This window comes from Mobula hypostoma, chromosome 17, assembly GCF_963921235.1.
Source record: "Mobula hypostoma chromosome 17, sMobHyp1.1, whole genome shotgun sequence".
NCBI lineage: Eukaryota > Metazoa > Chordata > Chondrichthyes > Myliobatiformes > Myliobatidae > Mobula > Mobula hypostoma.
In genome coordinates this window covers 70,132,735-70,147,175 of record NC_086113.1, presented here as the reverse complement: position 1 = coordinate 70,147,175, position 14,441 = coordinate 70,132,735, and the positions used below count along the sequence as shown (strand labels likewise).

Below are 14,441 nucleotides of genomic sequence, written 5' to 3'. Positions count from 1 at the left end.
CATCTCCAAGTTTGCGGATGACACGAAGCTGGGTGGCAGTGTTAGCTGTGAGGAGGATGCTAAGAGGATGCAGGGTGACTTGGATAGGTTGGGTGAGTTGGCAAATTCATGGCAGATGCAATTTAATGTGGATAAATGTGAAGTTATCCACTTTGGTGGCAAAAATAGGAAAACAGATTATTATCTGAATGGTGGCCGATTAGGAAAAGGGGAGGTGCAGCGAGACCTGGGTGTCATTATACACCAGTCATTGAAAGTGGGCATGCAAGTACAGCAGGCGGTGAAAAAGGCGAATGGTATGCTGGCATTTATAGCGAGAGGATTCGAGTACAGGAACAGGGAGGTACTACTGCAGTTGTACAAGGCCTTGGTGAGACCACACCTGGAGTATTGTGTGCAGTTTTGGTCCCCTAATCTGAGGAAAGACATCCTTGCCATAGAGGGAGTACAAAGAAGGTTCACCAGATTGATTCCTGGGATGGCAGGACTTTCATATGAAGAAAGACTGGATGAACTGGGCTTGTACTCGTTGGAATTTAGAAGATTGAGGGGGGATCTGATTGAAACGTATAAGATCCTAAAGGGATTGGACAGGCTAGATGCAGGAAGATTGTTCCCAATGTTGGGGAAGTCCAAAACGAGGGGCCACAGTTTGAGGATAGAGGGGAAGCCTTTTAGGACCAAGATTAGGAAAAATATCTTCACACAGAGAGTGGTGAATCTGTGGAATTCTCTGCCACAGGAAACAGTTGAGGCCAGTTCATTGGCTATATTTAAGATGGAGTTAGATATGGCCCTTGTGGCTACAGGGGTCAGGGGGTATGGAGGAAAGGCTGGGGCAGGGCTCTGAGTTGGATGATCAGCCATGATCATACTGAATGGCGGTGCAGGCTCGAAGGGCCGAATGGCCTACTCCTGCACCTATTTTCTATGTTTCTATGTTTCTATGTATATTGATTGGGAAATTAATACATTGGTGAGTCCCGACTTGGAGAAATGTGGACGATGTTTGTCTCCTCACTTGGAAGGATGTGAATGTTTGAAATATTGTGGAATATCGTTGGGGAATATGTGAATGTGTTGGAGTAGTTCAGAGAGGTTTTGTGAAACTGAAAGCAGAATAGATGCACTGGGCTTGTACCATCACCTGATGGAGATTGGAAGGATGAGAAAGAGCTCACAGGCTCTGAGGAGGAACGCTGGGGATGGGGTGGGTTGTGGAGTTTTTTCTCTCATGGGAGAACTCAGAACTAGAGGTATAGAACTAACTGGACAACGATGAGGAGAAGTTTTTCTCACTCAGGGGAATAAGTGTTTGAGTATTAGAAGCAGAATCATATTGTCGGTAGGTAAGGACGTGCAAGGTGTTAGGGTGGAGAAGCCGCTCACGGGGGATCTCACTGAATAGTGGGCCATGTTTAGAGTTGGATGAGCCACTGCTCCTGATGCACATGATCATGCTGGAGGTCTAAAATGGGATCACTGTGATCACAAGCTCACAAGAATCCTCTGCTATTTCCACAATTTATCAGATCACACAATAGATTATCTTTCTTCCTTTTCTGAAGAAATGCCTCACCTACTTTAGTCACCGATGACTACACCTACAGTGTAGATTTGGACAAATGCCAGTGATAATACTGGATGCCAGGAGCTTTGCAATGGACTTTGTTCAAACCTCCAGGAAGAACCCACTGGACAGGAAATCTTCAAGACTAATTATGAGCCTTTAAGACAAATAATACATTGGTATTGGTAGAGTGAAAGAATTTACTGAATACACTCCTTCACTTCATTAAAGCAGCTCATTCTAACTGCTTCTCAATCCTCCAGCATGTTGACCTGTCCGATGGTTTAAGTTGTCACAAATGCAGTTCCTTATCTCTGTCACCTGTGTAAATGGCAGGAGGTACATAGGAGTATCATCACCTTCAGCTTTCCCACCTATTCACAGCATCCCTAACTGGGAAATGCGTCACTGTTCTTTCATCATTACGCATTTAATTCCTAGAGCTTCCTCTACCACAAGGACTACAGAGGATCACTCCCTCCTTCTATTTGCTGTCTTCAACACTCAGTAAAACAGAGGACAGAAAGAAAGAAATCGAAAAGAAAAAAGATCTCAGTGTAAATCCTCCATGGATGCTGCCTGACCTGCTGAGTTCCCTCAGCACTTTGAGTGGGTGCTGAAGGTTTCCAGCACCTGCAGAATCTCTTGTAATTTTTATTCCTGTTCCACACCCCCTTGCCCTCAGCTTCTTTCAGAACATCTCAAAACACTTTATAGCTAATGAAGTTTCCTTCAAACTGTGGATGCTTCTAAAATGCAGGGAGAACTGCAGCTAGGCTTCATCCAACAAGCTCTCGGGTGTGACAGAAAACAGATACCTTTGTTGTGGTTGAGTGCCTGGGACATGTGAAGAACTGACTATCTGGAGGCTAGAGCTTCTCAGAGCAGGCAACACAGCACAAATCAATGTGTTCTCAATGTAACTGAGCTGGGAAACTCCCAATCTGTTCTACTGTTGTTTGTGGTGTCTTAAATGCACTTCACTAGTGACTTCAGATACATCATAAAAACATAATACCATAAAACGTAGGAGCAGAATTAGGCTATTTAGCCATCAAGTCTGCTCCACCATTCAAACATAGCCGATTTATTTTCCTACTCAACCCTGTTCCCTGCCTGTGGCAAAGAATTCCACAGATTCACCACCCTCTAGCTAAAGAAATTCCTCTTCATCTCTGTTCTAAAGGGGTGTCTTTCTATTTTGAGGGTGTGCCCTGATGTTCTAGACTCTCACACTATTGAAAACATCCTCTCCACTCTGTCTAAAACTTCCAATATTCAGTCGGATTCACTGAGATCCCATCCTCCCATTCGTTTAAACCCCTGTGAGTATAAGCCCAGAGTCATCAAATGCTCCTCATATATTAACCCTTTCATTTCTGGGATCATCCTCATAAACCTCTTCTGAACTCTCTTCAATGCCAGCACATCCTGTCATAGATATGGGCCTGAAACTGCTCACAGTGCTCCAAATGCAGTCTGATCAATATCTCATAAAGTCTCAGCATGGGATCCTTGTTTTTATATTCTAGTCCTCTCAAAATCAATCCTAACATTGCTTACTAACTTTCCTTACTACCAACGCCACCAGCAAGTTAACCAACATTAGGACTCCCAAGTCCTTTTGCACCTCTGATTTCTGAATTCACTCCCCATTTAGAAAATAGTGTTTGCCTTTATTCCTCCTACCAAAGTGTATGGCCATACACCTCTCTGCACTGTGTTCCATCTATCATTTCTTTGTCCATTCTCCTAATTTATTAGTCATACTTAATTGATCCCGGGGGAAATTGGTTTTCGTTACAGTTGCACCATAAATAATTAAATAGTAATAAAACCATAAATAGTTAAATAGTAATATGTAAATTATTCCAGGAAATGAGTAATATTCAAGTCCTTCTGCATACTCTCTGCTTTCTCAACACTACTTGCCCTTCCACCTATCTTTGTACCATCCACAAACTTGGCCACAAAGCCATTAATCCCATCATCTGTGTTATTAGCATACAACGTGAAAAGAGGTGGACCCAACACCAGCCTCTGTGGAACACATTGGGATGATTGGAAAGCTCTTGGCAGATCACAGGTTGTGTAAAGTCCTGCCAAAGTACAAGTCCGTTTGCTAATTGATTCTGGCACTCCTTCCGACACATCCGGATTTTGTTTTTAAATCTACAGAGAGGTTTGAAATTAAATTGAGGAAGGAAGATGGTGTTTCGGTGAAATTTAAACAGCTGTTGGAAGACAGCAATGGCTTGCTCTGCGTCTGCAAGTTTCCTGTTGCATCTGACTGTGCCTCTGAGCTGCGACTGAATCCTGGTGACCACCTCAATATCTCCTTCAACTTCCAGTGTAACAGAGCAAAGGACATTGCTGTGGAAGCTACCAGGAATATATGTAAGTACACTCCCTCCTACCACTCTTGATTTAGAGCATGCTGAGTAGTTTGGAGTACTGTTGCCAATTTCCCTTTGCTTTATCATTATGACATGATTGCAGCTTTAGTGAAATGCCGGGGTGGATCTCCTTAACTAGCTCCCTGTTGTACAGCAGAGGTAAAAATGCAAGCCAAAAATCTGCAGATGCTGGAAATCTGAAACAAAGCCTGGAAAAGCTCAGCTGGTCAGGCAGCATCTGTGAGGGCAGACTTGCCAACAGGATAGATGAGTTTCACAGAGTCTTATACAGATGCCAACAACACCCTTCCTATATCTGTAGAGCAGAGAGGTAACTGTTCCAGTTTTTTGAAGGAGCTGACTGATTAATCATAAATCCCCACTCTTTCCATGAAGTGCTGAATTACCATCCCTTATGAAGTACACTTCAGTTAATTTGCTTGGAGTGCGTTTTCAGGTAGTGGCCTCCAGGGACCAGCAATGTGTCATATCACACAGTAAATTCTCAGTTTCCTATTCCCTCCACTTGTCTCCGCTCAGTAATGCCCTGACAGCAGAGTTTAGACAACTGCCTGTTGCTAGGCTCTGTACACTCTGGAGTTAGTATCATCACTCACAACTGAGGACATGTTGGCTAGGCCAGCACTTCGTACCCATCCCCAACTGACAGACAACCTCTTCAATCATATCAGAGGGCAACCAAGGGTCACTAATATTCTTGTGGTCAGGAATCAGTTACTTACCAGGTCTGGGCAGCAGGTTCCTGTCCTAAATACATCAATGAACCAGGCAGATTTGTACAGCCGTCCTATGACCACAAGACCATCACTGAGGTCATTCTTGTGAAGTGCCACAGTTGACGTTGCTGGAGGCTTCTGGGTCTTAGGATGAACGTGCTGTGTTTGAAGAGGTGGTTACTCATTTTGGATAGACATAGGTGCCTGGTCCATCCCGGGCTGGGTGAGAATGACAGTGGAGAACGCTGCGTTTGGTGCCAGGGTTCTTTCTCATCAGATTACTCCCTGTGACATTGATGGGGAGAAATTGTACCAGTTCCTTCCAAACGTCCTGTCCCAGTTAACATGACTCTCTGTCTGCCCTTGTTTTCTCATGTGAAGCCTGTAAAGACCAGGACAAGTGCTCGGTGAAGAATGTCGATCTCATCCTGCCAGCTCAGCTTACCACCTTGCCAGTGCCTCAACAAACATTCAAGTGGGTCCTTGAAGCTCCACCTGAGATGGCGATCGAGTTAGCTGCCAAACGGCTGAAGCTCCAACAACTTCTTCCAGGCCGAAGCTGCGATGGCAACTTGACTTACAACATGAGTACGTTCTGTGAGAATGGGGCCAGGTCCACAGTGGGTCTCTTCTGTCCTGGCGGAGCAATGGAACTGATCCAGACCACTGACAGTGTGTCACTGGAACTTCTGACATCGGATGGGTGGAACTCCAGCGACCTAGACATCAGCCTGTCCTTCGTTCCACGTGTCACAGGTAGTACGCTAAGCTTGTGCTAGAAGGATGGTTGACTTTTGATTAACAGTAAAAAAAATAGAGACTAAACTACAGCTTCAAGGAATTCAGTGTGGGTCAAAGATGTTGTTCAGTAGTAATTATTCTTTAAGCAATAGGTGTCAATTAACGCACATTGTATCACTTGTTCAGTGCCAAATTAAAGGATATTGTCCTGTATGCCTGCCATTGTACATTGGGTCAGCTAGCAGTTGTATATGCATTCTGTGATATAACTATGTCCAGAATTGTGCTGTGGTAACACCAAGCACTCTCAGTTAGCACATAGTGATGTATAACACCATGGGCTTCTATCCTTACCCAGCAAGCTTCTGGTTAACTTCTGGAAATTTCTATTTAATTCACATGCCATTATCCTGTGACTCCTTTGAATGTTCTTGGTTGGTGTCCGAGTCTCAGCCATCTGTCACTGGGACTTAATACTTGCATACTATGTTCCAGGTGTAGGAATGGTTCCAATCAAACTGGAGTCGTACTTCCCCAAATCTAGATCGCCTTCATCCTTCCAAATTAACTGATAACAGTGTTATGAACAACATTTAAAAGACACCTGGACAGGAAGGACTTAGCGGAGTATCGATCAAACACAGCCAGTGGGGTTAGTTTGGGATTTGGACATCTTGATCTGCTTGGAACAGTTTGGGCCAAAGTGTCTGTTTCCATGTTGTGTGACTTGAAAGGATTGCTACATTGTTGGTGAGGCATTGAACCGAAGTGGAGCTCGCTCATTCAACTGAAATACTGACGGGGATAGGAAAAGTTCTCCCTATTACCCTACCGCAACATTCACCCTTTAGTCAATCCACAAAACAGTGAGCCTGGACATTATTACATGACTGTGTGTGGCAGCGTGCTGAATATAAATTGCTTGTGGGGTACGTCTCCTTCTGGCACATCCCCTCTTTTCCAGCCAGTATCCAGATAAACCTCTTCTGTACCATTACTTAAGCCTCTACATCCTTCCTGTAATAGGGTGACCAGAACTGAATGCAATGCTGCAGATGCAGCCTAACTAAAATTTTACAAAGTTGCAACATAATCTCCTTAGTCTTGGACCCAGTTCCTCAACTAATAAAAGCAAACATGTTAAATGACTTCTTGACCACCCTGTCAATTTGTGTAGCCAGGTTCAGGGAGCTATGGACTTGGACCCCAAGATCCATCAGTAGGTCAACACTGTTAAGGATTCTATCATTATCTATATACATTCCCCTTTACACTTGATCTCTACAAGTGCAACATCCACCCTACCCGGATTAAACTGCCATTTGTCCACCCATATCTGAAACTGATTTAGATCATGCTGTATTTTTGGAATCTTTACACTCTCTACAACACCACCAATCTTTGTATCATCTGGGAATCTAGTTAGCCATCCATCCAGATTTCATCCAAGGCATTTATATGCATATCCCTGCAGCACACTACTAGTCACAGACCTCCAGCCAGAATAAGTCCCATTAGCAACTGCCCTCTGCTTCTATGCTCAGGCCTGTTCTGACTCCAGGTGACCAAGTCCATGCAGTACATCAGTAATCAGTTGCCAATAAATATCGGAAAATTTTACTCAGCTGTGTCCATTTTCCTCCCTTGCATCTTCACGCAGTCTGGGATATATCTCACTGGGCTCTGGGGCCGTAGCCTCCGTTATACAGACATGGATACAAAATATAGTACAGTAGAGCACAGAAACGGACCCTTTGGCCTGTGCTGACCACGATGCCAAATTAAACCAATGCCAACAACATTCATACAAAGTCCACAGCTCCCTCCCCTATTCCTTGCATGTTCAGGTGCCTGTATAAAAACCACTGAAACGTGGCTATCATATCTGCCTCGATCACCCGATCTGGCAGTACGTTTTAAGCACCAACATTAACCTGAATAAACGTCTTTGTCAGCATGGGCACATATGGAACAAAGTGTCTTTTCTTATGTTGTACAGGTCTATGACTTTATTTGCCCCCCAAAGTGCAACATCTCACATTTATCTAGATTAAACTCAATCTGCTCTTTCTCCTCCTACATTTCCAGCTGGTCTGAATCCTTTGACAGCTTCCTCACTATCCAAAGTTCCATCAATTTTGATCTGCCTAATAGCTCCTCCCTTTAAAGACTCTAGAACATCACCTCGTCCCCTTCTGAAACCTCCACCAGCAGCTTACCTCTCCTTTCTGAAAATAGAAGTTCCTATTTAAAACCTTGCCCACTTCTTGTGCCTCCATACGGCAAATATAACTTGGGTCACCAATGAGCCCAACTTTTTCCCTTCTATTCTTAATATATTTATGAAACGTCTTGGATTTTCATTAGTCTATTTCCATGTGATATTTTACCACTCTCCTAACTAATCTTTGAAGCAACAAATACAAAATGCTGCCAGAACTCTGCAGGTCAGGCAGCTTCTATGGAAATGAATAAACATCAGGACCGAGAAGTAAGTGGAAAGCCAGGATAAGAAGGTGGTAGGTGAAGCCAAATGGATAGAGGATGGGTTGAAGTGAGAAGCTGGGAGGTGACAGGCGGAAAAGGTAAATTGCTGAAGTGATAGGAATCTGATAAGAGCGGAGAGTAGATCATGGGAGAAAGGCAAGGAGGAAGGGCACCGGGAAGGAGGTGACAGGCAGGCGAGGAGAAGAGAACAGTTCAAAGGGGAGCCAGTTTTGGAATGGAAGGAGGAAAGGGTTAGGGGGAAAAATTACCAGAAGTTAGAGTAACGGATGTTTATGCCAAGACAGAATGTGAACTTGCTCCTCCAACATGAGAGCTGTCAACAGATGTAGGAATGAGAATAGGGATGGGATTAAAATGGTTGGCCACCAGGAAATCCTATCCATGTAGAGGGGGCCGCAACAGCACACTGGATACAGTATATGACCCCAACAGATTCGCAGGTGACTCACCTGGAACGACTGTTTGGGGTCCGAATGAGTTGTCATACGAGGAATGGCTCTGGGACTGTACTCACCGGAATTGAGAAGGATGAGGGGGAATCTCATTGAAACCTTTCAAATGTTGAAAGGCCTAGACAGAGTAGATGTGCAAAGGGCATTTCCCAAGGTGGGGGTGTCTAGGACAAGAGGGCACAGCTTCAGGATAGAGTGATGCGGAGAAATTTCTATAGCCAGAGTGTGGTGAACTTGTGGGATTTCTTACCACAGGCAGCTGTGGAGAGCAGGTGGTTGGGTGTTTTTAAAGCAGAGATTGATAGATTCTTGATTGGATACGGCTTCAAAGCTTACAAGGAGAAGGCTAGATAGTGGGGCTGAGGGGGGGGGAAGGATCAGCCTCGATTGAATGGCGAAGCAGACTCGATGGGCCAAATGGCCTAATATTGCTCTTATGTCTTATGGGTTAATGGAGGTGAGGGAAGAGGTGTAGCACTGTTTCCGCTTGCAGATAAGCTATTGTCTCCTGTGCCATATCCATCATTAACTTTGGTGGTCTCCCATCCACTGTCATCAGCCTCATAGTTCCCTTACTCCACACTGGTTGTTCTTAACCACCTACCCAAGATCATCAAACCTGACTGTCTGGGTAAGCCCAATGTTTTCGCCAGCTTCTGCTCCACTGACCGGTGTCTGCAAACCTCAGCTCAATTCTGTCCTGTGTGGTTTATTCCCTTCCCACCTACATCTGCAACATCTCACATGCTCTGCATGTCCTCAATGACTTTCAGTTCCCTGGACATGATAGCCTTACTTTTAGCATGGATGTCCAGTCCCTATACACTTCTATCCCCATCAAGAAGGTCTGAAAGATCTCCGCTTCTTTCTTGACAACAAACCCAACCAGTTTCCCTACTCCACCACCCTTCTCCATCTGGCGGAACAAGTCCTCACACTCAAGAATATCTCTGTCAGCTCCTCCTGTGCTCTCCAAACCCACATGAGCCCCAACTATGCTTACCTCTTTATTGGCTACATGTTCCAAACTTTCACTGGTAATGCTCCCCAACTCTTACTGTGCTGCATTGATGACTGCATTAGTGCTATTTCAAGCACCCACGCTGAGCTCACTAACTTCATCAACTTTGCCTCCAACCCTGCCCCTGAATTCACTTGGTCCATTTCTGACACCTCTCTCCCCTTTCTCAATCTTTCTGACAGCATCTTTGGGGACAAACTGTCAGCCAATATCTTTTATAAACTTACGAATTCCCACAGCTATCTTGACGAGACCTGTTCCCACCCTGTCTCCTGTAAAAAATGTCATCCTTTTTTCTTAGTTCCTTCAGCTCTGCTGCGTCTGTTCCCAGGAGGTGGCTTTCCTGTCCAGGACATCAGTCAAGTCCTCCTCCTTCAAAGCATTGTTTCTCTTCCTCCACCATCGATGCTGCCCTCACCCCCATCTCCTCCATTTTCAGACATCCCATGTCACCCCATCTTCCTGCTGCCTTAACAGGGATAGTTTTCTTGTCGTCACCTACTGCCCCATGAGCTGCAGCCAACTTCAGCAGTATCCCATCACCAACCACATCTTTACTTCCCCACCCCCCACCGCCCCAGTCTCCACTTTTCACATTGATTAGTCCTTCCACGATTCATTTATCCAACTGTTGCTCATCACCTACCTCCCTCCCTGCAAGCAATAGAAGTGCCAATTCACCTCCATTCAGTGCCTGAAACAGTCCTTCCAGGTGAGGCAGTATTTCACCAGCAAATCTGTTGGGTTCTACTACTGTATCTGGTGCTCCCAATGTGACCTCCTCTTCTTTGGTAAGACCCGGTGTAGAATGGGGGACTATTTTATTGAACACTTCCGCTCCATCCACAAAAAGCAGTATTTCCCATTGACCAACCATTTTAATTCCAATCCCCATTTCCATTCTGACATGTTGGTCCATGGTCCATGGAAAGACCACTCTCAGGTTGGATGATCAACACCTCATATTCCATCAGGGTAGTCACTAATCTGATGGCATGAACATTGATTTCTCTTAACTTCAGGTCATTTTCCCCCTCCTTCTACATTTGGCTGTTAACATCCCTCATCGCATTATAAAATTAGTTTAAAGATTCCCCAACAGCATGAAAATAAGGATGCTAATTCCGTTCTGGGTCATAGAAACATAGAAACATAGAAAATAGGTGCAGGAGTAGGCCATTCGGCCCTTCGAGCCTGCACCGCCATTTATTATGATCATGGCTGATCATCCAACTCAGAACCCCGCCCCAGCCTTCCCTCCATACCCCCTGACCCCCGTAACCACAAGGGCCATATCTAACTCCCTCTTAAATATAGCCAATGAACTGGCCTCAACAGTTTCCTGTGGCAGAGAATTCCACAGATTCACCACTCTCTGTGTGAAGAAGTTTTTCCTAATCTCGGTCCTAAAAGGCTTCCCCTCTATCCTCAAACTGTGACATCGGGAACAATCTTCCTGCATCTAGCCTGTCCAATCCCTTTAAGATCTTATACGTTTCAATCAGGTCCCCCCTCAATCTTCTAAATTCCAACGAGTACAAGCCCAATTCATCCAGTCTTTCTTCATATGAAAATCCTGCCATCCCAGGAATCAATCTGGTGAACCTTCTTTGTACTCCCTCTATGGCAAGGATGTCTTTCCTCAGATTAGAGGACCAAAACTGCACACAATACTCCAGGTGTGGTCTCACCAAGGCCTTGTACAACTGCAGTAGTACCTCCTTGCTCCTGTACTCGAATCCTCTCGCTATAAATGCCAGCATACCATTCGCCTTTTTCACCGCCTGCTGTACCTGTATGCCCACTTTCAATGACTGGTGTATAATGACACCCAGGTCTTGTTGCACCTCCCCTTTTCCTAATCGGCCACTATTCAGATAATAATCTGTTTTCCTATTTTTGCCACCAAAGTGGATAACTTCACATTTATCCACATTAAATTGCATCTGCCATGAATTTGCCCACTCACCCAACCTAGCCAAGTCACCCTGCATCCTCTTAGCATCCTCCTCACTGCTAACACTGCCACCCAGCTTCGTGTCATCCGCAAACTGGAGATGCTGCATTTAATTCCCTCATCCAAGTCATTAATATATATTGTAAACAACTGGGGTCCCAGCACTGAGCCTTGCGGTACCCCACTAGTCACCGCTGCCATTCTGAAAAGGTCCCGTTTATTCCCACTCTTTGCTTCCTGTCTGCTAACCAATTCTCCACCCACACCAATACCTTACCCCCAATACCATGTGCTTTAAGTTTGCACACTAATCTCCTGTGTGGGACCTTGTCAAAAGCCTTTTGAAAATCCAAATATACCACATCCACTGGTTCTCCCCTATCCACTCTACTAGTTACATCCTCAAAAAATTCTATGAGATTCATCAGACATGATTTTCCTTTCACAAATCCATGCTGACGTTGTCCGATGATTTCACCGCTTTCCAAATGTGCTGTTATCACATCCTTGATAACTGACTCCAGCAATTTCCCCATCACCGACGTTAGGCTAACCGGTCTATAATTCCCCGGTTTCTCTCTCCCTCCTTTTTTAAAAAGTGGGGTTACATTAGCCACCCTCCAATCCTGAGGAACTAGTCCAGAATCTAACGAGTTTTGAAAAATTATCACTAATGCATCCACTATTTCTTGGGCTACTTCTTTAAGCACTCTAGGATGCAGACCATCTGGCCCTGGGGATTTATCTGCCTTCAATCCCTTCAATTTACCTAACACCACTTCCCTACTAACATGTATTTCCCTCAGTTCCTCCATCTCACTGGACCCTGTGTCCCCTACTGTTTCTGGAAGATTATTTATGTCCTCCTTAGTGAAGACAGAACCAAAGTAATTATTCAACAGTGATCTGGAAATCTGATGTCCTTCATGCAGTAGCACCCCTACAGCTGTACACCTGATGAGAGATTTGGGGTATTAATACCTTGGAAACAAAAGAGGGAGGCAAAAAACAGGAGTCATTGAATCTGACAAACAGCCCCAGCATGTCCGTGCCAACTATCACATACCCATCTACGTTAATTCCATTCCCCAGCACTTATCCTGTCGCCTCCAGTGCCATGGTAATTTAAGAACTGATGTAGATAATGTTAGATGCTGTGAGAGTGCCTGCCTCCACCACCCTCTCAGGCGATGGTGTTCACATTCCAGCACCCTATGGGTTAAGGACTTTCTTCCTCAGATCCTCTCCTGTCTTCTTACCTCTCACCTTAAAATTCACAATTTTCCACCCAGTCCTGGAGTGAGATTCACTCTGAGGTTCCTTTTCCTCCCTCTCATTGCCTCATGGTTACCCATTCCTTCTAGGAATGCCTTTCCATAGCCTTAAGGGTGACCAACTTCATGGAAGGTTCAGTGTGGTATCTGTACCAGACCCTCAGCTCTGAAACGTTGCATTCAAACTGGCCAAGCCAAAGCACCTCCTACAGATGTGGCTATGCCGATAGCAAGGACTATTTCTGAATGACCACGTACTCCAGGCTATAAAGTACACAACTGAGCGCAATGCAACCCTGCTAATGTATTCCAATCTGCTTCTCGATTTCACTGTAATGTAACTCTCAATGTATACACAACTCATTGTCCCTTCCTTCATCCACAGATGACTATATAATGAAAGTCACCCCAGAAGCTGGTTCTTCTATCAATCTCCTAACACCCAACTGGGAATTAGGAATGCCAAATAAGCTCACAGCATCATGGGATATCTCCATTCAGGAAGACCATGTGGCTGAACTGAGCTTCCTGAATCAGTCAATGCCTCACTGTGAGCATGGACATGTAATTATCAGTGTGGACGAGCAACGGGAGGACTCCAGCTTGATCAGTTACCGGGAAACAGATGCTCTGCCTGATTCGCCCATCACTCTGGCCCATAGATTCTGGCTCAATGTGTCCAACTGCGAGCCTTCAAGTGGACAACTGAACCTCATGTTCCACATGCTGGTAAAGGAGTATGAAGGTAGGCATCTGGTCTTCTAATATCAATCAAAAGTCCACCTCCCCGTATCAGAATAAGTGTGATATCTTCTGAATGTATGAAATACCACATTCTTGGATTTCGGTCTGTGGTCAGGCTAGTGATGAGCAACAGATATCCTTCGAGCCCCTTCTACTACAGTAGGGCATTCAGTCCAGTTCTCAAAATCTCTATTTCCCCCAAACACCTCAAAGCACTGATATCTGAGAGTGCAGGTCAAAAGGAGGATCTCCTGTGGGACAATCTAGATTGCAACCTAGAGCTACTCAGAATAAGTCCGTCATTGAAAACGGAAATAAGGAAGCATCTCCTTGCTTTGGAGAATTCTCTACCTCACGCTCCATTCATGATGGATCAATAAATGCACTCAGGGACAGGTCAGACAGATTCACGGTTAGTGGGTAGGGCGGCGATGTAATTGGGAACAGAAGAGAAATTGGTGATGAGGCCAAGGTCAGATCAGTCACAGTTTCATTAAATTGGAGAGCAGTCTGGCAAGGCCAAAGAACGGCCATTTCTGTCTTCTGTTTTGTACATTGGCTTGGCAAAAGGAATCAGAGGATGGTAGTAAGGGTTGTTTCTGAGATCGGAGGCCCATAGCCAGCGGCGTGTCACAGGAATCTGAGCTGAGTGAAATGTAGTTAGTCATCTACATTAAGGATTTGAATGAAAGGGGGGACATCCTGAAGAAAGTGAGAACATTGTGGAGGAATTATCGACTGAGTGGAAGTCAAAAAACAGGAAGGGAGCAATCACTGTATTGAAAGTAATCTATACTCTCCTCACCACCCCCCAATAGCAATAGAGACACCAAGGAACAGATCTGGAGGTAAATTTTGGAAAGTTGGAAAAATAACACGGTTGTAGTTGGATGATTTCAACTTCCTGAATACTGATTTGCACTCCCTTAGTGCAAAAGGTTCAGGTGGGACAGAGTTCATTAGGTGTGTCCAGGAACTATTCCTGTCGCAATATGTAGACAGGCAAGCTAGAGGAAAGGCCATACTGGATCTGCTACTAAG

The 14,441-nt window shown here is 44.9% G+C and overlaps 1 protein-coding gene across 1 annotated transcript in view; it reads left to right on the top strand.

The window, feature by feature from the left end:
• Window positions 1–14,441, top strand: part of cdcp1b (CUB domain containing protein 1b) — a 97,178-nt gene that overhangs the window by 58,803 nt on the left and 23,934 nt on the right. The window contains exons 4-6 of the mRNA XM_063070106.1: window positions 3,749–3,967; window positions 5,085–5,459; window positions 13,042–13,401. Of these exons, the coding sequence (XP_062926176.1) occupies window positions 3,749–3,967; window positions 5,085–5,459; window positions 13,042–13,401 (954 nt within the window). The remainder of the gene's footprint in view (window positions 1–3,748; window positions 3,968–5,084; window positions 5,460–13,041; window positions 13,402–14,441) is intronic.